This window comes from Excalfactoria chinensis, chromosome 7 (genome assembly GCF_039878825.1).
Source record: "Excalfactoria chinensis isolate bCotChi1 chromosome 7, bCotChi1.hap2, whole genome shotgun sequence".
NCBI lineage: Eukaryota > Metazoa > Chordata > Aves > Galliformes > Phasianidae > Excalfactoria > Excalfactoria chinensis.
Genome location: NC_092831.1, coordinates 13401791 through 13426580, shown reverse-complemented (window position 1 = coordinate 13426580; position 24790 = coordinate 13401791). Strand labels below are relative to the sequence as shown.

At 58.4% G+C, this 24790-nt stretch overlaps 1 protein-coding gene across 14 annotated transcripts in view; it reads left to right on the top strand.

Annotated features, from left to right (window-relative positions):
- Positions 1-24790, top strand: part of TNS1 (tensin 1) — a 48971-nt gene that overhangs the window by 9698 nt on the left and 14483 nt on the right. For 4 of the 14 annotated variants that reach the window (XM_072341200.1, XM_072341197.1, XM_072341195.1 and 1 more), the window contains 17 exons: positions 3776-3814; positions 5121-5162; positions 6389-6438; positions 6654-6825; positions 7142-7192; positions 7611-7733; positions 7896-7960; positions 8066-8149; positions 8236-8348; positions 8929-8989; positions 10182-10257; positions 10364-10493; positions 11127-11192; positions 11694-11855; positions 18048-19739; positions 23888-24066; positions 24234-24372. In XM_072341200.1, coding sequence (XP_072197301.1) covers positions 3776-3814; positions 5121-5162; positions 6389-6438; positions 6654-6825; positions 7142-7192; positions 7611-7733; positions 7896-7960; positions 8066-8149; positions 8236-8348; positions 8929-8989; positions 10182-10257; positions 10364-10493; positions 11127-11192; positions 11694-11855; positions 18048-19739; positions 23888-24066; positions 24234-24372 — 3244 coding nt within the window. Of the gene's footprint in view, positions 1-1954; positions 1996-3775; positions 3815-5120; positions 5163-6388; positions 6439-6653; positions 6826-7141; positions 7193-7610; positions 7734-7895; positions 7961-8065; positions 8150-8235; positions 8349-8928; positions 8990-10181; positions 10258-10363; positions 10494-11126; positions 11193-11693; positions 11856-18047; positions 19740-23887; positions 24067-24233; positions 24373-24790 lie in introns of those variants that run through there. The other 10 variants (XM_072341201.1, XM_072341199.1, XM_072341207.1 and 7 more) reach the window with 6 other exon arrangements.

Here is a 24790-nt window from a genome sequence, read left to right as displayed (position 1 = left end):
GCCCCGTGCCGAGCCCAGCACCCGCGGGAGGAGACAGAACAGGACCAGCCCCACTCTGGGGCATGTGGAGTTATTCTGCTCCACTCTGATCCAAAAAATGCTACTTTTCATCCCAAACAGATCCAGGGATGCTGGCTTCCTCCCCCTTCCCCAAGTCCAACCTCTGCAACCTCTGGGCCAATGGCTCAAACCCTTGGGAGCCAGGAGCAACCCTTATTTGGGTTGAAATCAAGGCTATTTTGGTGCTGCCGGTTCAATTGAAACCAGCCGGTGCTCGAGGCCCCATAGTTACCCTGCACATCGCCTTCGTGACTCAGTTTTCCTGCACTGGGGTTGCCGGCCTGACAAGTGACATGCCACCAGGAGCCCCGGGGCTGTTACCCTCCTTGACCCCACTGCTGGAACACCGGGGTGGAATCCATCCTGGTTGGGTCTATCACCGTGGGGCGGCTGCACAGCGTCCCTCTGCCTTCCCTTACATGGTGCCCTCGGGTTTGCTGCGGTGCCAGGGGCCGGGGACTTTTGCTGTGAGGGTGTTTATGGGGCTGGTGCTTGGAGGTGTTTGTTGGAAACGGCAGCGAGGAGGTGCTGGAAAGGGGATGGTGCTGAGGCGCAAGGCAGGGAGCACGTCCCCAGCGTGAGCTTAACCAGGCACCCACACGTCATCGGGGCAGCTGGCTTGTGCAATGTGGTGGCTCTGCGTGCAGTGCTAGAAATCATTGCTGTCTCCAAGGAAAGGATGCTGCTGGGGTCCCCATGGAGAACAGGACTGTAGTTACGGGGTGACTGCAGTAGGATGCTTTGGAGGTTCACCCCACAGCAAGCCTGCGGGATGGTGACAGGAGGAGAACATCCCCTGCCTTGCAAACTGCCGGTATCTCTTGCACAACACAGCCACGAGGATGGGGTGCTGCCCAGCCCATGGCCTCTACCCTGCTCTGGGAGCGCCTGACATGGGCGCAGCCAGGCTGCGGGGTCAGGCACATGGCGAGGCCGGAGGAAGCGGGAAGGGGATGCTCAGGGGGAAGCCTGGGAGCAGCAAGACCTCTGTGCTCCGGCGTCCGCCCGGCTCCTGACTCACCCCAGCTGCCGCCAAAGCTCTCCCTGGGCTGCTGACACGTCCAAATCTCAGCAAAGGGGGGAACCCACAAAGCGGCTGTGTCAGGGTGCTGCCCCCAGTCCTGGGACCCTTGTGCAGACAGCTCAGTGATTTGCCCAATGCAGGGTGGGGCTGGTGGGGGCATCGCAGCTGGAAGAGTGCCATCCTCCTGCCTGGGACTTGTTGCATAAACAGGAGATTAGCGGGAGCTGCGAGGGACGCGTGGTGCAGAGCTGGGCTTGGCCACAGGAGCACGTGGTGGGACCAAGGGGTGGCATGGAGAGGGTGACTGTGTGCATCAGTCACTTTCGGTGCCACCATTGAGCCACCCAGCCTTGTGCTTGGGGAGGTGATGCACAGCTGGGATGTGCGGTGATGCATGGCACTGAATGCAAGGAGACAGCTGGGGTGAATCAGAATCTCCACTCAGCTGCCTCCGGTGCCACCCCAGCACTGTCCTGTGGGACAGTGTCACTGAGTCACCGTCCTCTCCGGCATCCTCCCGCCCACTGCCAAGTTATGATGGGCTCTGCGTTCTTGGGTACAGGGACTCTCCCCAGTGCAGCCTCAGCGTGGAGCTTTGCTCATCCCTGCCTAACGGGGCTCGGTGATCCTGGCACCGCAAGGGTCAGTACCGGCCCGGATATCAGACAGCTTGGGGATGTTTATCAGAGCTCCTGGGGAAGGGAAAAACAAAAAACCACCACCCAAAGGAAGGGATATGCGTCAGCGATGGGCCCAGGCGACCCACCGGCAGCCAGCCAGGACGAGGGCCAGCACTCACCCAGCCCTGTAAGCAGCAGTGCTGCAACCTCAGTGCCTGCAGCCCGGCCAGGGGGAACCCCTGCAGCCTCCCAGCCTGCCCCATGCTGAACCAGACTGTTCCCTGCAAGGAGGTTTGTGTGGCACTGGGGGGAGCCCCGTGGGGATGCTGTGGCTCTGTCAGGACTCGGAGGAGGAGGGAGAGGAAGGCTCTGGGAGGGAGCTGTGTGCCGATGGCCGTGCAGGACGTAGGGACAGGGCTGTGGCATCCCGGGGGTGTGAAGTTGTGTAGGTGTGGCGATGGGAGACGGTTGGATGTAGAGAGCCCAGTGGTGCTCTGTGCGCAATCCCCATATGAGACATTAGAGAGTCCACATGGGCTGTGTTGGAAGCTTGGGCTGCGTGCATTTTGCTGCCCAGCCTTCACCTGGGAGGAGATGGCTGGGTCCTTGTGAGGACCTCTGGGATGGGGGCTACGACTTGGGGGGCACGGGGGGCTGGGCAGCCGCCCCACTGTGCCTCGTTCCTCACATTCCTGGGCAGGGCTGTCGGGTGAAGGGGTCGTGGCGGCGCGAGCTGTGCAGCAGGAATGCAAACACCGGCACGGGGAGAAGAAAGGCGGCTGTGTCTGCTGCGGTCGGGCAGAACTGTCCAGGGGGTGTGTGGGACCCCCCACCTTTCTATGGGGGACGTAGGGGATGGTGGTGGCCCTGTCACCTGCGTGGTCTCCCTCCATCTTCTTGGGGTGCTCCTGTGTGCTTACATCAGGAGCTCAGTGTCCCAAGGATGGACTAACCCTATATTGGACATCAGATTAGAGCAGGGAGGTTCCACCTCGGCCACCCCGCTTTTGTCCGTTCTGCAGCTGAAAACCTTCAGGTGCAGAAGTCAGAAGCTGGGTGGGCAGCGCCCTACCTGCTCTCAGTGTCCCACAGTCGGGGGACTGCCCCTGCCCCCAGCCTCAGGAGCTGGGCTGTAGGGGGATCCTATGTGAGCATCCCCTGGGGGACGTGGGGTGCAGCGCGGCCCCGTGCCGGCCCCGTCCGTGGCCGCTTTGCTGCCGGAGAACATTCCAGGGAGGCTGGCGTAGGGCCAGCGCCGCGGGGCAGGGAAAGGGGCCTTTTATGGAAGCGTTTCTGCATTAGAATAAAATCATAATAATAATGTGCAGGGGGAGGGAGGGAGCGGGAGGAGGAGGAGGAACCCCTGAACAAAACACAGAGGCGGGATGGGAATGCTCCGGTGGCAGGAGGCTCTCCACTTTTGGGATGGGGTGGGATACGGCTGTTGGGAGTGAGGTGTTTGGGGGCAAAATCCCCATTTTGTGGTCCGCTGTGAGGGAGATGCTGAGCAGGGTGTGAGGGGATCCCCATGCCACGTGGTGGTATATTGCTCAGCACGTCAGTGCCTGGCACGGGGTGACTTGTAAGGGGTCCCAAACTGGGGATGCTCTTTGGGGTGGAGGGGATAAAGTGCCCCAGATTGCATTCTCCCACCACCACTGCCATCCCCAGGCCCCCAGCAGCCTGCAGTGCTGTTCCTGTGCCCTTGTGAGCAGCACCACCAATCCAGCACTGCCTCTCTCATTGCAGCATGCTGCTGCTGGGGTGCACGCAAAACCCAAGGTTAATTGCCAGTAATTGCCGTTGGTAATTAAGGTAACAATAGCCGAGCTGTTCAGCTGGCTCTGCAGAAGTACTCAGAGAAGGCCAGGCTGGGTTTTGTGCCAGGTGCTCCTTTCGCTGCCCACCTGGGGCTGGAAATGATCATCTGGGGTTGTCCACCTGGGGCTGGGATTGCCTGTCTGGGGCTGCAGTATGCTCAGCTCTGTGCTCTGAGCACAGAGGGGTGTTGCACCCTTTCTGTACCTGGTGTTTCAGGGACTAATGGGTGCCTCTTTCTGCTCCCTTGCAGGCTGCCACCCCGTGCTCCCCTGCTGTCAACTATGAGCTGGTAAGTGATGCCTCTGTGGCAAGCTGTCTCCCTTTGGGTTTTCAGAGGGACAGCAGTGGGACGTGACCATCCCAGGCTCTGTTGTCCCTCCTCCTGGCTTGGAGCGAGGTGGTTTCTTGTGCGCCCGGAGATAGCTGTAGCAGATGTGCCTTTGGCTGCAGGCTCCCAAGGCCAAGTGTGAGCATCCCCAGCTATTGTCACCCCTTTCTTTTTGCTCCTCCTGGGGATATTTAGTGAGCAACCGGATACACGTGAGTCTGGAGAGCTGCTGGGGTGACAGGAGCCCTTCCTACAGGACATGGGAAACACAGGGTGTGGTGGCAGGACAGGGCTGTGGCATGGTGCTGGGTGCTGTGCTCTGTCACCCCAGCTGGGCACCTTGTGGCACAGCGGGTGCTCAGCGCAGCTCCAGCCAGCTCATGAGGGCAGCACGTGAGCCCCACTGTGGTTATCTGCCCTGGGTTTAATTTCTGCCTGTGCTGCTGCAGGCACTTATCGCTGGCAAAAATGTGTTGGCTTTGAGCTGGGACCGTTACTGCGGCTTTGGGAGGAAATCAAAAGGGCTTTGCCCTGTCGCTTGTGTTGGAAATGGCGGTGCCGTCTTGCTTGGAGCAACTGTAGCAGGAGGGCACAGCCTGGTGCTGGCTTCCCCTTGGTCTCCTGGTCTCAGGGCTGAGATCCCCCTGTGCCACCTGACTGGCTGTCCCCTGGCAGTGACTCTGTCCCCTGCTCCTATACTTGGGGTCAGGACACACTGTTCCAGTCCACAGTCCCTTCTCAGAGCTCTCCAGAGGTTGCCGGTGACATCTTACTGAAGTCATTCCTCTCTGAGCACCTCCTTCTCAGGACCCTGGCCATCCCACTGTGGCTCTGTGTTTATCCTGGGGAGCAGAGCCTGGAGGTGGGGCTGTGCTCTTGTTTACCCCGTTGGTTTTGGGGCACAGCTGAAGCTGGGGGCTGCTTTTCTTGGAAATGACCTTCCTTCTGCTGATGATGGGGTGAGGATGTGATGGGAACGGGGTGGTGCCATGGGGGATGCAAGGGTAATACAAAAGGGCAGTGGCCCCCAGTGGGGCTCTTCATTACCATGCTGCTGCACTTGGGTTTCGAGGGATTCCTGGCTTTTAGGAAGAACGGACACGTGGAGGAAAGGAAGGAAACAGCATCATGGAGCATTTCCTAGGAAGGGCCAGAAATAGCTGGGGGGAACTTTGACCCCAGCCATCACTCTGCACGTGTGCATGTGCCTCTCAACACCTCTCTCCTTCTCTTTCTTCCCTTTTTCTCACACCCACCCCTTCCACAGCCATCCCCAGGGCAGAGCGTCACCAAGCAGGTGGACACCCTGGTAAGTGCCATGTGCTGGCAGAGGCTGCTCTTCACCTTGAGACCTTACTGGGATTTACTTGTGTCTATCCCACAACCAAATGTCTGCTCCTTATCCAGACCCCCAGTGCTGCTGGATCCCCATTCCAGGGCCAAGCTGATGCCAAAGGTGATGGGCAGAGGCAGTGGCAGAGCCCAGTGGAGGCCTTGGAGTGGAGGCTTTTGCTGCAAAGCTGGCTTTCCTGTCCATAGAGCTAGGGATCCGCTTTTTAATCTGTGGACATGAAATTGCTAAGACAGTGTAGACAAACGCCCTGCCAAAGTCAACGCAGACAGCTTCCCCCTGCTCACCCGCCTCTGCACACACCAGGGCTGGAAATATCCAGTGAGGAGTCAGGAACCCCCTTTGTTGCTTTGTTTCTTTTGGGGAATTTCTTAGTGTTTCTTCATCCTTCCCTGTGGCTGAGGTCACCGTGCCAGCGGCTGGAGGCAGGAAGGACCTATGGCTTTTGGATGCTGCCAAGAGCGTGGGGATGTGCTGAGGTGACACGGGGTGGGAGACAGGTTTGGATGGGGATCTGAGGCCCTTGCTCTGGGGGGATGGAGGGTCTCTGCACTATCTCCTCCAGCCTCTGGGGTTGATGGCACCTCCTGCAGCCCCATGGTGCTCTACTGGTTGTTGAGGTTTGGATCCTTCCTAGGAATCGGAATGCACCACCCGCGCTAGATGAGTCTTTAAAGGACTCCTCCTCATTAGTACGAGATCCTAAAACTAATGAGGTGTGAGTGTATTTTCCCTTAGTGGTTTTTTTTGGAAACCTTGCTTTGTTTTTTGGCTGAGGTCACAAAGTCACCCAACAAACCGACTGCAGATGAAATTTTTGAGGCTGGAGAACATGCATAAATAGAAGTTTCCTGCTTGGAGAGCTCAAACATTTCCTCCCAGCTTTAGGCTTGGCCAAAGCAAACGGCAGTGCCTGGCCCTGTGAGCCTCCTGTGGGCTGCGGACCTGCCCTGTCCTGTGGCCAGGTGTTATTGGGCTGCCATTGTGTTGTCCCCAGGTCTGTGTGCGCTGCGGGCTGCTTGTGTCACTGTGGGAACATGGTGCCACCAGGATGCTCATTAGATGTGATTTGGTGATGTTGTGTCAGGGATGGATGCTCCAAGTGTCACTGCACTTGGTGACCTGTGGCTGCTGATGGGCTCAGAGTCATGGCAGTAACTTGTTTTTCCTCTCTTGTTCTTTAGGACACCACGAGGTCCCCCAGAGGTGGGCAGGCACATCGCAAAACATCCAGGTAGAGCCTAACACCTGTACCACAGAGATGGGCACCTGTGGTGGCAGGGGGACTGTGAGACCAGGGAGCAGGGGAAAGCCTTAGGGTAGCCCTATCCCTGCATCCCGAAGCATCTCAGCCCATGTCACTTTACCCAGATGACCATGGTGGTGAGCAGGGTCACCCTGTCCTCTCCTCAGTGCCTTGTCCTGATGTCAGTTTCCTTCCTTGCTCAGGAGCATGAGTGCGACAGCAGCCATGGAGAGCAGCTGTGAGCTGGACCTGGTGTACATCACGGAGCGCATCATCGCCGTCTCCTACCCCAGCACAGCTGAGGAGCAGAGCTTCCGCAGCAACCTCCGTGAGGTGGCCCACATGCTGAAGTCCAAGCATGGGGACAACTACGTGGTGAGAGGACCTGACAGCCTGGGGATGGGGCTGGGATGTTGGAGGGGGAGGGTGCCACATCTTTACCTCCAGTCAGTCTTCACCCTGATGCGCTGAGCTGGAGTGAGAGGATCCTTGCACTGACACAGATGGTTTCTCCTTTCTTGGAGCTTTCCATCCCCTTTTTGACCCCATAGGCATTGTTGGCCATGGCAGTGCTCTGTGGCAGGGCATTACTGGAGTTAATGTGTTTGGGGAGGCTTGAGGGTGAAGAAGAGGTTGGGCTGGCACTGGGGAAGAAGATGCCTCCTCACTTTTTCTTTCCTCTTCCCTGAAGCTTTTCAACCTGTCAGAACGGAGACATGATATCAGCAAACTTCACCCCAAGGTGAGCAGAGGGCTTTGAGGCTGGGGCAAGGCAAAAGGAACAGCTCCCCTGTCCAAACTCCCAGAACAGGAACAGCCACCCTCCTGCCTCACCAAGCAGCTGGAGGGGCAGGGAAGGGAAAGCTTGGAAAAGAGTACCAGGACTTTGCCCACCATCCCAAGGTTGAATCTCTTGGAGTGCTCCCTTGTTTCCCCTGGAGAATCATCTCCATCTCTGGGAATGTGTGGTCCCCTGAGCAGCTGAGATGGGTGTTGGAGAGCTGGGAAATGTGGACCCAACACTCCCAAGCTCAGGACAGGGTCTTGGCAGCAGGAGAGCTGGTGGAGAGCCTGGGAGAGGCATCAACTGTGGACTACAGAGGTAGAAGTGATGTGGTTTTGACCTTTGATTGCCCCCCCACCCCCCATTCCTTGCCCAGGTGCTGGATTTTGGGTGGCCTGACCTGCACACACCAGCACTGGAGAAGATCTGCAGCATTTGCAAAGCGATGGACACGTGGCTGAACGCAGCGGCTCACAACGTGGTGGTGCTGCACAACAAGGTGGGTTGGACCCTGAGGGGGAGCTGCAGGGATTGAGCAAGCTGATGAGTGTAGGAAACCTGGTGTTTTGTGGCTTGGTGTGCAGATTGGGGTGTGTGTTGTAAGATTTAGGGATGTGTGATGCTGATGTCATCCTTGTGATATCCTTTCTGTTGCCCGCAGGGGAACCGTGGCCGCCTGGGGGTAGTCGTGGCTGCCTACATGCACTACAGCAATATCTCAGCCAGGTGAGAGTAGTGGCACAGTCACAGAGCTTCCTTACCCACTGCTCAGCACTGCAGTTTGCTGGTACCAATGCTTTCCTTCCCTTCTTTACCCCCTTGTCCCCACAGTGCTGACCAGGCTCTGGACAGGTTTGCCATGAAGCGCTTCTATGAGGACAAGGTGGTGCCGGTGGGACAGCCCTCCCAGAAGAGGTAGGTTCTGGCACATGGCCTTGGGTTTGTCCCATGCAGCTGGGGGTAGTGGGACCTGTCCCTGAGCCATCTGTCCTCCCTTTCAGGTACATCCACTACTTCAGCGGGCTCCTCTCTGGCAGCATCAAGATGAACAACAAGCCCCTCTTCCTGCACCACGTCATCATGCACGGCATCCCCAACTTTGAATCGAAGGGTGGTAGGTGCCCCTGAGCCTTTGCTCCTTGTTCTCCAAGGGCGTTACTTTACACAATACCCTGGGAAATTTGAACGCTTTCTACTCTTTTTCTCCTCTAGAATTGTTCCCTTTTCTTTAGTAGGGTGCTACCCTGCAGGGATGTGCTCTGAAGTTGCTCTACCTTAGGACTGGGTACTGATCAGCAATAAGGCTTTTCTGATGGTGGAGAATGCAGCAGACTGGGTTTTGGGAAGGGGAGGCAGTATCCACTGGGTTGCCAGTGCCCACTGGGGCACCTGGAGGAGATTCCATACTCAGAGCCCATCAGGCTCCATCTCAACTCCACATGTGTCCTGCAGGACCCACCTGGGCTCTGGGAGCTCCCACGCTACTCCCAGCCCCGTGCAGTCAGGAGCATCACTTTCTGCCCATCCCAGATGTTGCCCACTGCTGGAGGCCTCACCAGTGCGGGCTGGCTGGGGTGGGAGTGGCTGTTTGCTTTGGCTTCGTCCCTGTTTGGATTTCTACCCCGTGACTAATCCCTGCCCCTCCACCCTGCCGGCTAACAACGCGCCTTCTCTCCCCCATTGATGTCTTCCAGGTTGTCGGCCCTTTCTGAAGATCTACCAGGCCATGCAGCCCGTCTACACATCGGGGATCTAGTAACTATCTCTGCACACTGGGGCAGGGTGCTCGCCCTCCTGCCCAGCTCAGGGGAGGGCTTGCAGCTTGGTGGGGGGTGGAGATATTTCAGAGCCAAATCCCCAGTGATCCGAGTGCTCAGTTCTTTTGATTCCTGCCAGCCACCAAAAAGGGGCTCCCTACTTCCTTGGAGGAAGGAACTGGCCGTACTGGGCTGTACTGGCTTGGCCCATTCTGCTGGAGGGCTGTAGTGACTCTGAGCATCAGCAGAGGGAGCCTGGAGCTGTGCAGAGCCTGGGGCTGGGGACACCTCGTCCTCCCTTGGGGGCAGAGGCGGTTCTCCTGCCTCCGGCCAAAGACATGCTCCTCCTGCCAGGGCTGCTCCCATCCGGGTCAAGCCCATCTCTGTGCTGCAGCATTACGTGAGACACTTCCCTACTAATGGTTCTCCCTCCCTATGGGATTCTTACAGGGCTGATGCCCTGCCAGCAACCCGCTGGGGGGCACTTGGGTGCAGAGCAGATTGCAGGAAGGCGGCTGTGAGGAGCATCTTCCCCAGAGCCAGCAGAATAGTCTCCTTCTCCTCCTCCCCCAGAATAGTTCTCTACTTTTTAACCTCTGTGCGATTTATCCCAATACCATTTTGCTGATGCTACCAGATGGAGCTGGGTTTGTGTCCCTATTCCCAGCCCCAGGGCCCCTGGGAGCAGTCAAAGGAGCTAATTTCTCCAGCTGCCTGGATGCTCTGCTGGGACCGCATCCCATGCGGATCCCCCAGCTCCTGGCCCCACACCCAGCCTGCAGCTGGGCCCCTTTAAGGGGAACAGAGCCCATTGCCTTTGGGGTATTCCCATCCCACCCCCCTGAACCAGGAACTCCCATCCCCGCCATCCGTCTGTCCCCGTTAGCTGAGATTTACTGCCACTCCAGCCTCGCCTTTCAGCTTTTAATAGACTGTTTATGGGACGCCGATAATAAACTCCAGGTTTATCTTGCCTGTGAAATCCAACTCCCTTCTTCCCACATCCCCTGTGCTTGTCCCCTAACACCGAGTGCTGACGCCGCTGCTCATGGGAAGTTCCCTGGTGCACGGTGGGGCTGCAGGAAGGAAAACTGAGGCGAGGGGAGCCCTGTGCTTTGGGATCCTGACTGGGAGGGTTGGGTGGAAGGGGCCAGTGGGGGCTCATGTCCTCACACTGTTCTTCTCCACAGCAACGTGCAAGGGGACAGCCAGACAGGCATCTGCATCACCATCGAGCCAGGGCTGCTGCTCAAAGGCGATATCTTGGTAAGGAGCTCACCCCATTCACAAGGGGAGCTGGGAGACAGTGGTCCTTGTGCCTTAGGGACATGTTGGCAGCCTGGGGCTCATTTAATCCCTGCTATCCCCACAGCTCAAGTGCTACCACAAGAAGTTCCGCAGCCCAACCCGTGATGTCATTTTCCGTGTGCAGTTCCACACTTGTGCTGTGCACGACTTGGACATCGTCTTTGGCAAGGAGGACCTGGATGAGGCATTCAGAGGTAACTGCGCTGCCTGATGCAGCCTCTCTCTCTCCTTTCTCCCAGTTTTCCACTCTTCTTGTGGCTCTGGTGCTGTTCTCACTGTCTGGGAACTGTTGGGTTATGCAGCCCCCACAGACAAGAATGACCACACCAAAAGCCAGGCTGCATGAGACTGGGCTTTCCTGCTGATCTAGGGAAGGGTTTGGTGGTGGGCAGCTCTTACCCCATTCCTGGCCATGGTGGAGGTGAACCAGGGCCATCCTGCTCTATGTGGTGATGGATGTGGTGCCAGGTGGGGAAAGGTGACAGCACCATCCCAAATCTGGATGTTGTTGCCCAAGGATAACACTTGAGCTGGCTGGGTGGTGTGATACTGGAACAGGTTGCCCGGACACGTTTTGGATGCCCCATCCTTGGAGAGGTGTTCGAGGCCAGGTTGGATGGGGCCCTGTACAACCTGGTCTAGAGGCTGGCAGCCAGCCTATGGCTGGGGGTTGGAAGTGGGTGATCTTTTGGGTCCCCTCCAACCTAAGCCATTCTGTGATACTGTGGAGCAGGTGCCCTGTGCTTTGGGCAGGTTTGTTGTGCTTGTCTGTGTGCTGTTGGAAGGACAGATGGTGATATCCCTTTGCTTTGCTCTCTCCCTGCCAGATGAACGCTTTCCCGAATATGGAAAGGTGGAATTTGTGTTCTCCTATGGCCCTGAGAAGATCCAAGGTAAGGCCAGCTCAACCCACAAGTAGGATCCACACCCCAAAAAGTACAGCCCTAGGTCAATCCCTGCCTGTAGAACCATAAAATCTTTTGGGTTGGCAAAGATCTGTAAGATCAGCCAGTCAAACTGTCCACCTACCACCAGTGTTGCCTGCTAATTGTGTCACTCAGTACCATGTCTACCCTTTTGTTGAACACCTCCAGGGACAGTGCTTCACCAGCTCCCTGGGCAGCCTGTTCCAATGCTCAGCCGCTCTTTCTGATAAGAAATTCTTCCTGGTATCCATCCTGAACCTCCTCTCACACAACTGGAGGCCATTCCCTCTGGACCTATTGCTAGTTACCTGGGAAAACAGGCTGACCATCCATCTCTCTGTCCCAGGGCAACTCAGCCATGACCCTCCTACCTTAGCTCCCCTTTTTCCATCCCCTGTGCCATCTCGGCCCCATCCCTCATGTGCCAGCTCTGTTTTCACCCTGACCGACTGTCCTTTGTCCTCCCAGGCATGGAGCACCTGGAGAACGGTCCCAGTGTCTCAGTGGACTACAACACATCTGACCCACTCATCCGCTGGGACTCCTATGAGAACTTCAACATCCAGCGTGAGGACAGCACTGAGGGGAGCTGGGCTGAGCCAGCGCTGCCAGGGAAACACCTGGAGAAAGGTCAGGACTGCGGACAGCTGGTAGGGCTGTGAGATGTGCCTTGGGGAATGATGATGTTGCTTTTGTGGGAGCGAGGCCGGGATCCCTCCTCTACAGCCCAGTTCCCTGCTTTGCTAGGTCTGGCTTCAGCAGGCTGGTATGGCGGCTGCAGGGCTGGGGCTGCCGGTGTCTGAGGTGGCAGTGCAAGGGGGTCCTTGTTTATGGTTGTTCTCGCCTTATTTGGTCAGAGAATTGCACGCCAACGTTTTTGGCACACCAAGCACAAGCAAATGGTGGTGGGGAGGGAGGGGGGGGGGGGGTGGAGGTTGGCACAGGGAGGGGGGACACGGGACCAGCACCGGGGTGGGATCAACCGCCGCGCTGCTGCTTTGCCACTGCCACTCCCTGACGCCCGGTGAAGGCTCCTGGAGAAAGCGGCAGCCTGGAGGTCAGGATCAGCCACGAACTGGTGGGTTCCCCCTCTTGCTTTGGCTCTGTTTGGGGTCCGTGCTGGGTGCAAAGAAGGTTCTTGGCTGCGGGGTGACCCCACGGTGGATAGCAGGGGATCCACTGGGGGTGGTGCTTGTCCTTGTGCTTGCCGCCTGTCTGCTTATCCTTATGGATGTTGGGAAACTGAGGTGCAGTGAGATCCCTAGTTGACTGAGCAAATGTTCATGTTTGGCTTTCTGGCCCAGCTGGGCTGCTCCACAACCCGCTCTGTTGGCTTTATCCATGTCCTCGCCTGGCCTGGGCTGCCCCATGGTTATTAGTGAGAGCGGGGTACACTGAGACCCCCCCATTCTCATCCCACTGCATGTTGTTTGTCCCCACGTAGTGGCTTGCAGCTCCACCTGCCCTCCTGTCTCCTCCTCAAGGAAGCTTTGTGGTTGTTCTGGCTCTGTAATGAGTTCTCCCCCCATACTTATGGCAGCTGAGAAAGGGGATGGCTGTTACTGGGATTCAGGTCTCCCCTGTTCATGGTGGATGAAGGATGTTCTGCCCTTCTTGGTGGGGGCCAGGTTGGTTCCAGGGAGCAGCTGGAGCACTGTGGGTCTTGCAGCTTGCTGGAGAGCTGCTGCAGAGAGGTACTACACACTGGCATTGTGGATGGGGAATGATTATTAATCTGGTTTGGTTTAGCTGAGATTATTACCAGCGGAGAGCAGAGTGCTGGGGCTGGCACAGAGATGGTAGGGGGTTATCCCTAGGACCTGGATGTGTGGCTGTGGTGGTACAAAGCAAGGGGACAGAGGGTTCTGCCATGCTGGGGCAGCGTGAAATTGTGCCAAAGGGCCCTGCATGTCCCTGACTCAGCAGGTCCCATAACTGTTGAACCTGGTATCCATCCCTGCCTCCCTCTGTACAAGCCCTGTCTCCGCTGCTGGAATGGGGACTGCTGAGGCCAAGCCCAACATCTGCAGGGGGCTTGCTAAATCCCCACCTGAGTAATGCTGCTGGCTCAGTCGTGCTCATGTGTCTGTGCTTTGCTCCCACCATGCCCATGGCTAGGATGGCACAGTGGGGTGTAAGTGCTTATGGGGGGTGCCAGCTACCTGCTTCAGCCCTGGATACAAAACCTCCTGGGGTGATGCTGGTGCCCTCCTGTCTCCCCATCCCATGTAGGGAGCAGCTTAGGCATCAGTCCTGCACTTTTCCTTGGTCACAAAGTCCCTGGATTGGGTCAGTGCCCCAGGTTTGTCCCCGCCATGGGGTCAATGCCACGGGTTTGTCTGCATGAGGGGGTGGCATCTTGCTGGGCTGCTGCCTTGGGCCCGCTTGGACAGCTGGGGCACATGGAGCAGCAGGCGAGCTGGGCTGTGTGAAGGCAGGGAAGACAGATGGGGCAGGCTGGGGCTGTTAAAGCCATCTCAGAGCACTGAGGCTCTCCCCCCTGCGCCTGGCTCTGTCCCCTGGCCGGGCTCAGCAGGGAGGGAGCCGCTGGCTCTGCTCTCGCTTTCGCCAGCTGACTAAAGCCGAAGGAATCTGCTTCCCCCTCCCCATCCCGCCCATCTCTGCTGCTCCGTGCTCCGGCCGCAGCAGCGAGGTAAGGGCTCAGCGGGTGGGTGTTGGGGGGCACGAAGGGCTGGGGCTGGATCCAAGGGGAGCTTCTCCTATTTTCTTCTGGTTATTCCCTATGGGGTAACGGCAAAGCATTCACGGGTTGGCTGGATGGTCGAGCTGGAACGTGGGGGTCACATCAGGATGCAGGCGGGGTGCTCGCTGGGCAGTAGGAGTTCAGCCCCTTGTCTGTCCTCTTTAAATGGTCGTTAAACTGTCGGAGTGTGTCTGGGGGGGTCCTTGGTGCATCCAGAGCTGTGGAACCTGGGGTGAAAAATCGAAAGGTGGAAAAGCAAGCACAAAAGTTGTGCAAGGATGCATGGTGCACACCGGTGTTTGAGGAAATCGGGCTCTGAGTTGGGTGGGAATGATCGTCATGCGTGGAGGTGTGGGAAATGTGTGTTCTGAGGAGAGTGGAGGGGTGGTCAGGTTTGGCCGATGGGGCCATTGGAAGGGTTTCTGTGCCTTTTGAGCTGGGCACTTGTTTAAGAAGGAGAAACTCGCATCTCCAGCCAGAGCTTTGGGTCTGCCTTCTTAAAGCATCACGTGTGGCCCAAAAGGCCACCCCCCTCCTCCCACATGGAATGTGTCACAGCTTTCTGGGGACAGGTGTGATGTGACGCCAGAGCCGGGCAGGGCTGGGGGGGCTTTTGAGCTGGAGGGTCCCTGGGCTGGGGGTCTCCTGCAGCGGGCGATGCTGTGGTGTGAAGGGAGCAGGCTGTTTGTCCGGCTGTTTTGGGGGGAATCTGTCCATCTGTCTGGAACGCCGAGGAAATGGTTAACGTGGCGCTGCGCTGGCTGCCTCTGGAGGAAGTACTTAATATTCATAACCAGGAGCTGTCTGTCCGGCTGTCCTCCCTGCCCTCCCTCCATGGCGGCTCGCCCCTCGCTGGGTTAAACAGGGCTGGGGCTCTGACAGCCCCCGAACGCCTCCCCACTGCCTCTGTGTGGTCTGGGCAGAGGGGAGGGAACCGGCACCTCCTCGCCTCCAGCCTCCTCTGTCCTTCCCTCCTCCATCCTGCCCTCGCTCCCTGCTGCTGCACCAGGTCTGAGTCCCACGGTCCCCCCCCCACTGCGCTCGGGGTGCCCCTAAATTGGCCCCGGGGACACAGCGTTACGGTGGGGAATAGCTCCATGAGAAGGAAAGCAAAGCCAAAGGGACAGACGCCAGCCCAAAGCCAGCGCCGGCCATCAGCTCCTGTCCTGGACGGTCGCACGGAGCCGGCTGCAGGCGCCGCTCAAGCTGCCACCACGCCAGGTCCCCTGGAAGGAGCGAAGGAAAGGGGTTTTGCTGCCCGCTCCTTCTCTTCATTCAGGATTTTTTCTTCTCTGTGCCCTTTGGTAAGTCCTGCGTTTGCTTTTCTTTGAGCTGGGCGGACTGGGAGAGGGGAGGGCTTGGGGTGCGGGGGATGAAATTCATGGCTGTAGTGACCCCTTGCTCAGGGGCTGGGGTTACTTCTTGCCATTGTATCTGGGTGCATGAAATAGATCAGAGCTGGGGAGAGGTGAGCTCTTCCCTGTTTTCTTCATCCCGAGTGGTCCTACCTGGTGGGGCGGTGGCAGCAGATGGGATGCTGCTGGGGACTGGGTTGGGGGAGATGTGATAGTAGCCCAGCCTTGTCCTCAGCATGAGTGCAGGTTTTGTGTGGGAGCGTGGTGCTGCGTGGGGCACAGACACGAGATAGGGTTCTTGGATCTGGGACGTGTGTTCTTTACCACCCACTGGGCTGAGCTGCTCTCCTGATGTTACTTGCTGTGGGCTGGGTTTTCTCCCAGTCTGAGTGAGGGGGTCTGCAGAAGGACTCCAGGCTCTCCCCCAGCCAGCCCTGAGCTACACCAGGAGCTGAGCGTGGGCAGATAACAGCCCTCTTGGCTGGAGCTGTGCTGACCTTCAGGATGAAGGCTGACCTTGTTGGGAGCTGTGGCCACTTGCAAATGGGGACTTGGATTCCTGCCGCTTTGGGTATGGCAGTGTTGGCTGAGGCAGCCTGTACCCTCCTCTCTTGTTTTTTGTGGGAGTTAACTTCTCACTGCAGCATGGTCCAGGAGTGGTACAGAGAGGAGGCAAGGAGCAGCAGATTTTCACCTCTTGTCATCAGAGCCCAGGAGAGGCATGGGGTTGAGGACAGGGTGTGCAGTCGGGTGTGGGGCAGGGCGCACGGCCTTCCTCTCTTGCCTCTCCAGAGCCGCTCTTGGGATGGAGGTCAACAAACTGCTGTGTTCTCATCAGGCTGAAGGGTTCAAGTCAGGTGGGACAGGCACTCACGGTGAGATGTGCCCCTTGAAGGCCCTGCTTTCGAGATGTTTCGCCCAGCAGTGGGGTGGTTCCCAGCCTACAGACTAATTAAAGCCTTCCCCATCTATTTTTTTCCCTTGGAACCACGTGCTTCCATTTATATTTATTTATTCCCTTTTCCTCTCTATTCCCTTGCCCTATTTATCCCAGCCCCCTTCGGCTCTTGCCCTATTTCTCGGGACTGGCCAGCACCCGTCACTGCCATCAGACATGGGCTGGGCGATGTCCCAGCTCTGGGCGATGTCTCAGCCTGTCTGGCATTGACGCTGCCACTGGACACGCCACTTTTTCCTTTCTTCCTCCCCTGGAAGGGATTCCCTCCCTCTTTCCCCCTTTCCCTGCTGTGAGTCAAATACTGCCAGTTCGTAGCTGTGTGGAGGAGCACAAAAATCCTCATCCCTCTGCACTGTGTGCCCAGAGAGGGACCCTACTGTCCCTGCTGCATCACCCCACCTTTGAGGCTGGGGTGATATTTGGGGCTCAGCTGCCTTCCTGAGTTGCCAGCAGAGATCTGCAAGTGGAAAACTGAAGCTGAGAGGGGACTCTTCCTGGGGTTGAAACAGGCTGGCTCGGTAGGTTGTATGCTGGGCGTTGTGTATGGTGGGGAGGGGTCGTGGCATGGGGTGAGTGCATCCCCGTGGGTAGACAGGGATTGGCTGACGCGGCCCCATGCCCCAGCTCAGGACTGGCTTTCGGAAGTGTTTTGCTCGCAGATAGGAGTGCTCTGATTTCACACTATCACATTAGGGCTGTCTTCCGCTCCTGAGTCAGCCGCTTGGCCCACGGCCAGCGAAGAGTCATTTTTTCCTCCAAAAGAAAGTGTTTAATGCTGCTCGCAGCCCCTTCCAGGAAACCTTGTTGGGGAGCTGGAAAAACAAGAGTCTGCAGCGCAGCCGGTGCTATGTGTGCTGCTGCAGGGGACAGGCATGGTGAAAGGGGCTGTCCTCAGTGCCACGGCAGTGACCAGGGTCTCGCTGTGTCCCTAAGGGCTGGCTGACCTGTTGTGAAGTGGTGTTGGTGGATCTGGGGGGCTCGGGGCAGGGCATGAGGCCACTGGTGACACTGCCGTAGTATGGTTTTGAGTTGTGCGATGACTTGTGCCTCCCCAGGGAGAAGCTGCTACGTGTTTGGGGTTGGGGAGAAATGCTGCTTGTGTGGGAGCTTTGGGGCAGTGTCCAACCACTGGAGAAGGCCTGGAGCAGATCCACCCGCCCTGAAAGAGGGAAGGGAAAGAACTGAAAGGGTGGGAGCCTTGCTGTAGCCAGGAAAGAAAATGTCAAGGATGGGTAGCTGGGCTGGATCCATGCGTGGTCTGTGAGGAGAGTGGGAGGAAGGGGCAGGTGGGAGGGGGCAGGTAGGTCTTGGGTCCATTTGTCTTCCATGTCTGACTGCGTGCATCTCCTCACCTGGCCTCCTGCAGCGTGTGTGCATGCATTGCCCCCACAGTCCCTGTTTGCTCTCCAGTGCCCCAGTGCGTCCCTTTGGGTGCAGCAGTTAAGCGACATCCAATGGTATCAGCAGCCCCAGCCCTCCCCACCGTTGGGGCCGGGAGGAGAACAGCCACGGACTTTGCACGGAGCCGGGGGGCTGTTTGCTGGACGTCGGCGGAGCATGCGGTGCTTGTGGGGCAGGGAAGGACGGCACGGAGCCATGGGGGCGCGGGGAGGGGGCCTGGCACCAGCGTCTGTGTGTGGTGGCGCCCACGGGACCGCACCAGGTGCGGAGGAGACGGCCATGCTGGTAGTTAAGCACTCTGGCAGCACGGAAGAGATCGAAACCACCGGCTAATGGGACCCATTAGCTACGTGCAGAGAGCCAGCCATTGATCTGGGGTCTCGTGTTCGTTTCTCCCCTTGCAGAGGTTGGGCACACTCAAGGGCCCCTGGACGGGAGCCTCTACGCTAAAGTGAAGAAGAAAGACTCCCTGCACGGCAGCATCGGCGCTGTCAACGCCGCCCGCCTCCCCCTCTCGGCAGCCCCCAACCACGTGGAGCACACACTGTCGGTGAGCAGCGACTCAGGCAACTCCACCGCCTCCACCAAGACCGACCGGACGGATGAGCCGGGGGCTCCCGGGGCACCTGGTGGCCACGCGGTGCTGAGCCCTGAGGAGAAGCGGGAGCTGGACCGTCTCCTGGTCGGCTTTGGCTTGGAGAGCACGGCGCCCATGCACAACCACGCACCGGGCCCCACACCTGCCCGCTTGCCCACCGGGCCAGGCCGCCATGTGGTGCCGGCCCAGGTGCACGTCAATGGTGCTGGCACACCGCTGCTAGCTGAGCGGGAGACGGACATCTTGGATGATGAACTGCCCAACCAGGATGGGCACAGCGTGGGCAGCCTGGGCACGCTCTCGTCCTTGGATGGCACCACCACTGCCAGCGAGGCTGGCTTCCATGAGGCGCCACGGGTGGGCAGCCTCTCCTCGCTGCCCAATGGCCCAGCTAGCTACAACGGGGCTGAGAAGATGCTGAAGGAAGGGCTTTATGAGGCTGAGCCTCTCTCCAACGGTGCGTACCCCTACAGCAACCAGAATACCCTGATGGGCCACCACCTCCGTGACCCGCTGGCTCACTTACGGCCCTCAGCATCCACGCAGGAGCACCTGGCTGGATACCCACAGCGGCAGCCAGCGGCAGCTTCACCGGCCTGGCTCCAGCCTCCGGTGCCACAGCCATATCTGTATGGTTATGACCTACCGAGTGCCCACCGTTCACAGTCCTTCCCAGCCGTGGGGACAGCCAAGTACGAAGCAAACCCGGCGTTACCGCAGGCTCCGGCTCGCAGCACCAGCAGCCGGGAGGCCGTGCAGCGGGGTCTGAATTCCTGGCAGCAGCAGGGCAGCAGCCGACCACCATCCCAGCTGCACGATGGAGGCTTGGAGAGCCACAGCCCCAGCCTGTCCAGCTGCAGCCCCCAGCCCAGCCCGCTGCAGCCCATGCCCCCACATAGCCACAGCATGCCCGAGTTCCCTCGGGCTCCATCGCGCCGGGAGATTGAGCAGTCCATTGAAGCACTTGATGTCCTCATGCTGGACCTTGCACCCTCCGTCCATAAGTCGCAGAGTGTCCCCTCCGCAGCCGCCCGCCAGGACAAGCCTGCTGCCATGCTCTCCTCGCTGTCAGCACAGCCACTCAGTGGTCATTACGCTCAGCCGGCCCCACAAGTGGTTCAGCCCAGGTCCTTCGGTACCTCTGTGGGCACTGATCCCTTGGCCAAAGCCTACTCTCCCGGTCCACTGGTTCCTGTGGCTCGAAGTACTGCAGAGCCAGACTACACTGTGCATGAGTACCGGGAAACCTATACTCCCTATAGCTACCAGCCAGTGCCAGAGCCTCGGAGCTATAGCAGTGCACCAGCGAGCATCCTCCCGCTCAGCGCCTCGTACAGCCCTGCAGGGTCTCAGCAGCTTCTTGTCTCCTCCCCGCCATCCCCCACTGCGCCAGCACAAAGCCAGCTGCCCCACAAGGGTCTGGAGAGCTATGAAGACCTGTCGAGATCGGGAGAAGAGCCTTTGAATCTGGAAGGGCTGGTGGCCCACAGGGTGGCAGGTAGGATGCTTTGATTCCTTGGGGGGGCAGGGAAGGGGACGTGTGTCCCAAGCTGCTGCAGCCAATAGGGGTGGTGAGGGGATGAGCCCAGTGACATGGGGGTTTTGAGGACACAGAGGATCCTCCCCAGCCCCTGAGAAAGCTGTCGCAGCTCTGGTGCCTTCACTCCTGCTGCTCAAGCAAGCAGTTGTTTCATTGCAGAGCGACATTTAGGAAAGTTTGGGGATGTGTCCAGGCTTGGGGCCAGCTTGTGATGCTGGGGCTTGGCAACTCCGTCCGTTCCAGCTCTGCGCTCAGTCCAGAAACTCGCCTGGTATTGAAGGGAGGGGGAAGAGGGCTTGGCTGGAAAAATCCGACAGTGGCAACCCACCCAGCATTGAGGCTGAGTCACTGCTGCCCCAGGGCGGGGGGCAGCACTGTGTGGGGAGAGAAAGGGGCATTGGTGGCAGTTTGCATCCATCTGAGCCCCATCTTCAGAGTTCAAGATCAACAGAGGTATTCAGGGAGCCAGGGCTTTAAACAGATCCAAGGGTATGGAGATGCCCAAACTGCACTGTACATCTGGGCTGAACTTTTTAACAAGATCGCCCCATAACTCACTGAGCAGATACGAGTAGGGGGGAAAAAGTAGAGTGGAGGAGGGGATAGTGTTTGGGGTGGGTGGGAAATGGATGCGTGGTGGCATCTACTGGAAATCCTGCCCCAGTGTAGCGGGGACAGGGCAGGGGGCTGGGCTGGGCTCCATCCCACCTCAGTGTCCCGTGGAGGAGAGACGAATGGGGATGGCCCCAGCCTGTATCCACCTGTCCCGTCTGGCTGTCTGTGCCAGTGGGGACAGGGTGGGCGGGCTGACCCCTGGCCAGGAACGAAGTGTCCCCAAGCCAGCACTGGGCCTGGGAGGGGACACTGTTGGAAGTCAGGCACAGACGGGTTTGTTTACATTCTCTGCTGCTATAAATTGCCTGCCTGTGCTGGCGCGGTGATGAGGAGCATCTCGCACCTCCTACATCCCCAGCACCCTGATTCTGCTGTGCTTGAAGCCCCCTTCCTCCATCCTTTCATCTCAAGATGGATGGGCCCTGTACGGTGCCATCCTCAAGAGGACAGTGTCAGGGTTTCGATGGCATTGCACAAGGCCATGTGTGGCTGGGAGCCACAGCGTTCTCTGTTAGTGTATAAGCAGTGCCTGGAGCTATAAGGGAGGGGTGAGGTGAAGCAATGTTCCTGGCATTTTGGCTGATGTGAGGGCAGCTCCAAGTGGGGCTTAAGCTCCCTTGGACCCCAGGCGACCTCAGGCTCATCTCTTGGAGCCCGACTAATCATCTCTTGTTTTTTCTCTCTCTGTCTCCCTGTTGTATCTTGTGACATTTGTCCTGTCTGCCCCTTCCTCTCCCCATGGGGTCCGTGTGTGTGTCCCTGTGACCTCCCACACTCCTTGCACCCTGTCCTGGTATGCTGGCAGAGTACAACGCCAAGCTCAGGGACCTCAACAAGAGCACCAAAGCCCCCCGTCCTCCTCTGAACCAGCAACGGTCCTTCTCCTCTGGTTTGTTCATTCCACCTTCCTCCTCCTCAAGACTTCTTTCTTCCTCCTTCCTTCCTTCTTCCTTTTCCTCCTTTCTTTTTCCTACTCATTCTTCTTTCTCCTTCCTGTCTCCTCTTTTATTCCCTTGCTTTCCTCTTTCCTTTTCCCTTCTTCCCTCTCTCTTCCCCCTCCTTGCCTGCATGCTGAGTGCTCTGTGTGTTGCATGGACATGGGATGGAGGGAGGGGAAGCCCCACAGGAGGATGGTAGAGGTCTGAGCCTACCGAGCCCTTGGCACAGGGGAATGTGGCTGAGTCAGTTCTGGAGTTGTCCCCAACCAGGCTGGGCTCTGGTCTGTGGTGTTGACATGAATTCCTTTGGGATGGGCTGGAAAATCGAAGGCAAGGTTGAATGCTGGAGTGTGCCGCTCACAGCGGGGACATTGCATTGGTGCCGTGGTGCTTTTTGGGGTGAAACATTGGTGCCACATTGATGAAGTACTCTAGGATGGAGGAGAGCAGTAGATGTGTCTGTGAACAGTGGGACGGAAAAATGTGGGTCTTGTAGTGAGCGCTACAGGGCAGCGTCTGCTGCTGTTCTCCATACTGAGAGGGAAGGAGTTTTTACCTCTGTCTGGTCCTGGGAGTGACATCACCCCGGGGAAGGGACAGCAGAGTGCAGAATGGGGACGGGATGCTGTATTCCCCATTTTTGGCCACTCCTGGTGTGCCATGATGGGGCACGCTGCCCCTGCAGGAGGGACAAGGTGTCCTTGAAGAGCTGCTGTGCGGCCGAGCAGGGCTGTACATCTGCCGAGGGGGCACGGCTTTGCGGGAAAGGAGGGTTTATTTTTCAAGCATAGTTTCCAGCACATAAATCACCCAGGGGTCGGGAGGCTGTGTGCAGAGCCTGGGTTTCCTCCAGGCTTCGCTCCGAGCAGCCTGTGAAGTTTCCCACTCCTGACTCCTGAACAATGAGTCCCTTTTTTCCCCTCCTCCCTCCCCTCCCTGCCGTCCCCGTCTGTTTTCCATTTCTGGGGAGTGGAGCAGCAAAAAGCCTGTGAGCCGCTGGACATCCGAGCGCTGAAAAGCAGCCTGTTTTTGGGACTGGCCATGCGTTCCCCTCTCCGACCCCATGCAGCAGCTCGGAGTTGGGACACCCCAGATCAGCAGTGCTGGGGGACAGCCCTGCAGCACGAGGTGCCCAAAGCGAGCCAAGGCAGGCGTGTGCAACCGGAGGAGCCCGAGGAGCCGGGCAGGTTTGGGGTGTCCCATTGCGATGCTCCCCCTGCGGCACAGTATCCCGGGGACCCCCCCCCACGGGCTCAGAGCCTCCGGCCCCCGAGCACCTGCAGAAGGGATCGAGGAGTTGTGTTTCAAAGCCGCTCCGAGTGGAATTTTCCAGGCCGCCTCCGCGGCTCGAGCCAGCCCCGTTGGCTCGCGTCCCCCGCCTCTCAGCCGGGCCGCTGCTCCCCAGAGCGTTGATTTTATTGTTGCTGCCATTAACTGCGCTGATTAGCTCGAAATGCACCCGGCCACCTCCCTCCCTCCCTCCCTCCCTCCCTCCCTCGCTGCTGGAAGAGCCGGGGGCTGCGGCTGTGCGCTGAGCGAGTGCAGGGCTGGGTGGGAGGAGAGGTCAGCGGGCGCAAGGCGCAGAGCCCTGACAGCAGGAGCAGCAGCTGATGGCCGCCTGCGCTCCGCCAGCCCGTGGGAAAGGAGTTGGTGTTGGAGAAGTGCATTTCCTGGAGTGTTCTGCTGGCCTCTTGGTTTGGGGTTTTGGTTTATGGTTTCTGGTTTGTTTTTTTTCCTTTCTCCGTTTTTTTTTTCCCCCCTCCCTTTTTCTCTCTTTCTACCCTGCTGCAATTGCCTCTCTCAGCAGGGCGTATGGGAAGTGTAGAGGGGACAGCGCTGTCACCTTTGCCAGTCCCTGTGTCACCTTGTGTCACCTCGGCAACATCTGAGGTTGGGGATCACTTTGCTGCCATGCAGACCCCCAGGATGGTCCCCATAGGGGCTATGAGTTGTGCTTTGCGTGGCCCCCACTGCACCCTCTGCACCAAACCCAGCACCACAGCCACCCTGGGCACTTCTTCGTTGGAGAAGCTCCAGAGCTGGGCTGGGTGGGGTGAAGGTTGCATTTGGGCCATGCCACATCCCTCATTCCACTCGTGAAGCTGCCCCCGTTCCTGGCCTTTCTCCCAGCCCACTGGGATCACTGGTTTGAGCTAACCAGCCTCAGGCAGCCAGGACCCTATGTGTGCTACACTGAGCTCTGTGCTGCTTGCAGGATGCTCTGTGGTGCTCACACCTCACACACCTGATGCTAGGGAATGCTATGGACTCAAGTCAGGACTCACAGTGCTTGACTGGGGTAATGCAGCAAACCAGCTCCTAGCCACAGCCCTGGCTTGCTTTTTCGCTTGCCCCTTTGCTGCTGCTGCTGAGCATATCTGATCTGAATCCAAACTAGCTCTGCCGCCATGGGATGGGAGCAGGTGAGTGCTGAATTTGCCAGGCAAAGCCTCTTTTCCAGACCCTCTTGGACAAGCCCTGGAGCATCTCCCAGCAGCCCCATCCCAGCTGGCACCTCCTCATCCCTCTCCCATGCCTTGTGCTTGCCCGTAGGGGTGCAGTCCCGGGAGAAGTCCCCAGAAGAGAGCACCGTCTCTACCCGAAGGCGAACCCCCAGTGACAGCCACTATGAGAAGAGTTCACCGGAGCCCAGTTCTCCCCGCAGCCCCACCGTCCTCTCGCCCGAGGTGGTCAGCACCATCGCGGCCAACCCGGGAGGGAGGCCCAAGGAGGTGCGCTGGGTATTGGTGCTGGTGGGGAGGGGGAAGGCTGGGAAGCAGCGTCCTGGAGGGTCAGGGTTGAACAATGCGTTTTTGATGGGGAGGTGAAAATTTTCCCTCTGGAGGTTTGTGCCCATTGCACAGATGGGACCAACCCTTTCTCCTGCTGTTTTCCCCAGCCTCACCTCCACAGCTACAAGGAAGCCTTTGAGGAGATGGAGAGTGCCTCCCCCAGCAGCCCAACCTCTGGCGGCGGTGAGATTTCTCCCCCCACCCCAGCCTTCCCTGTCTTGCCACAAACCCCTTACTCCGACTCCTGTAAGTGCTGCGGCTCCGGGAGGCGGAAGGGCTTGGTGGGTGGCTTTCGTCAAACCAGAGATTTGCCAAGGGTCAGACAGCTCCGGGCTCCAGACACCCACTGCCGCCATAATCACTCACTCTTCTCCCTTTTCCTCCTCCTCCTCCTCTCTCCTTCTCATCCCATCTGCATCCCACTCCCAGCACTGTCCCATTGGCTTTTCTCCATCCTCCACTCATTGGGGTGTTTCTGCAGAAGGAATGAGGAGAGGGGCAGGGTCAGAGAGATGGCACCGTCCCATTCCTGCACCTCCCCATCTTTTCTACCAGCATGGCACAAAAGCTACAGAGCAATAAGGGGCCAGCAGGGGATGTAGGATTGGAGGCTCAGGGCAGACTCTTGCATGCTGTCCCACTTCTGACTCACTGTTTTTAGGGC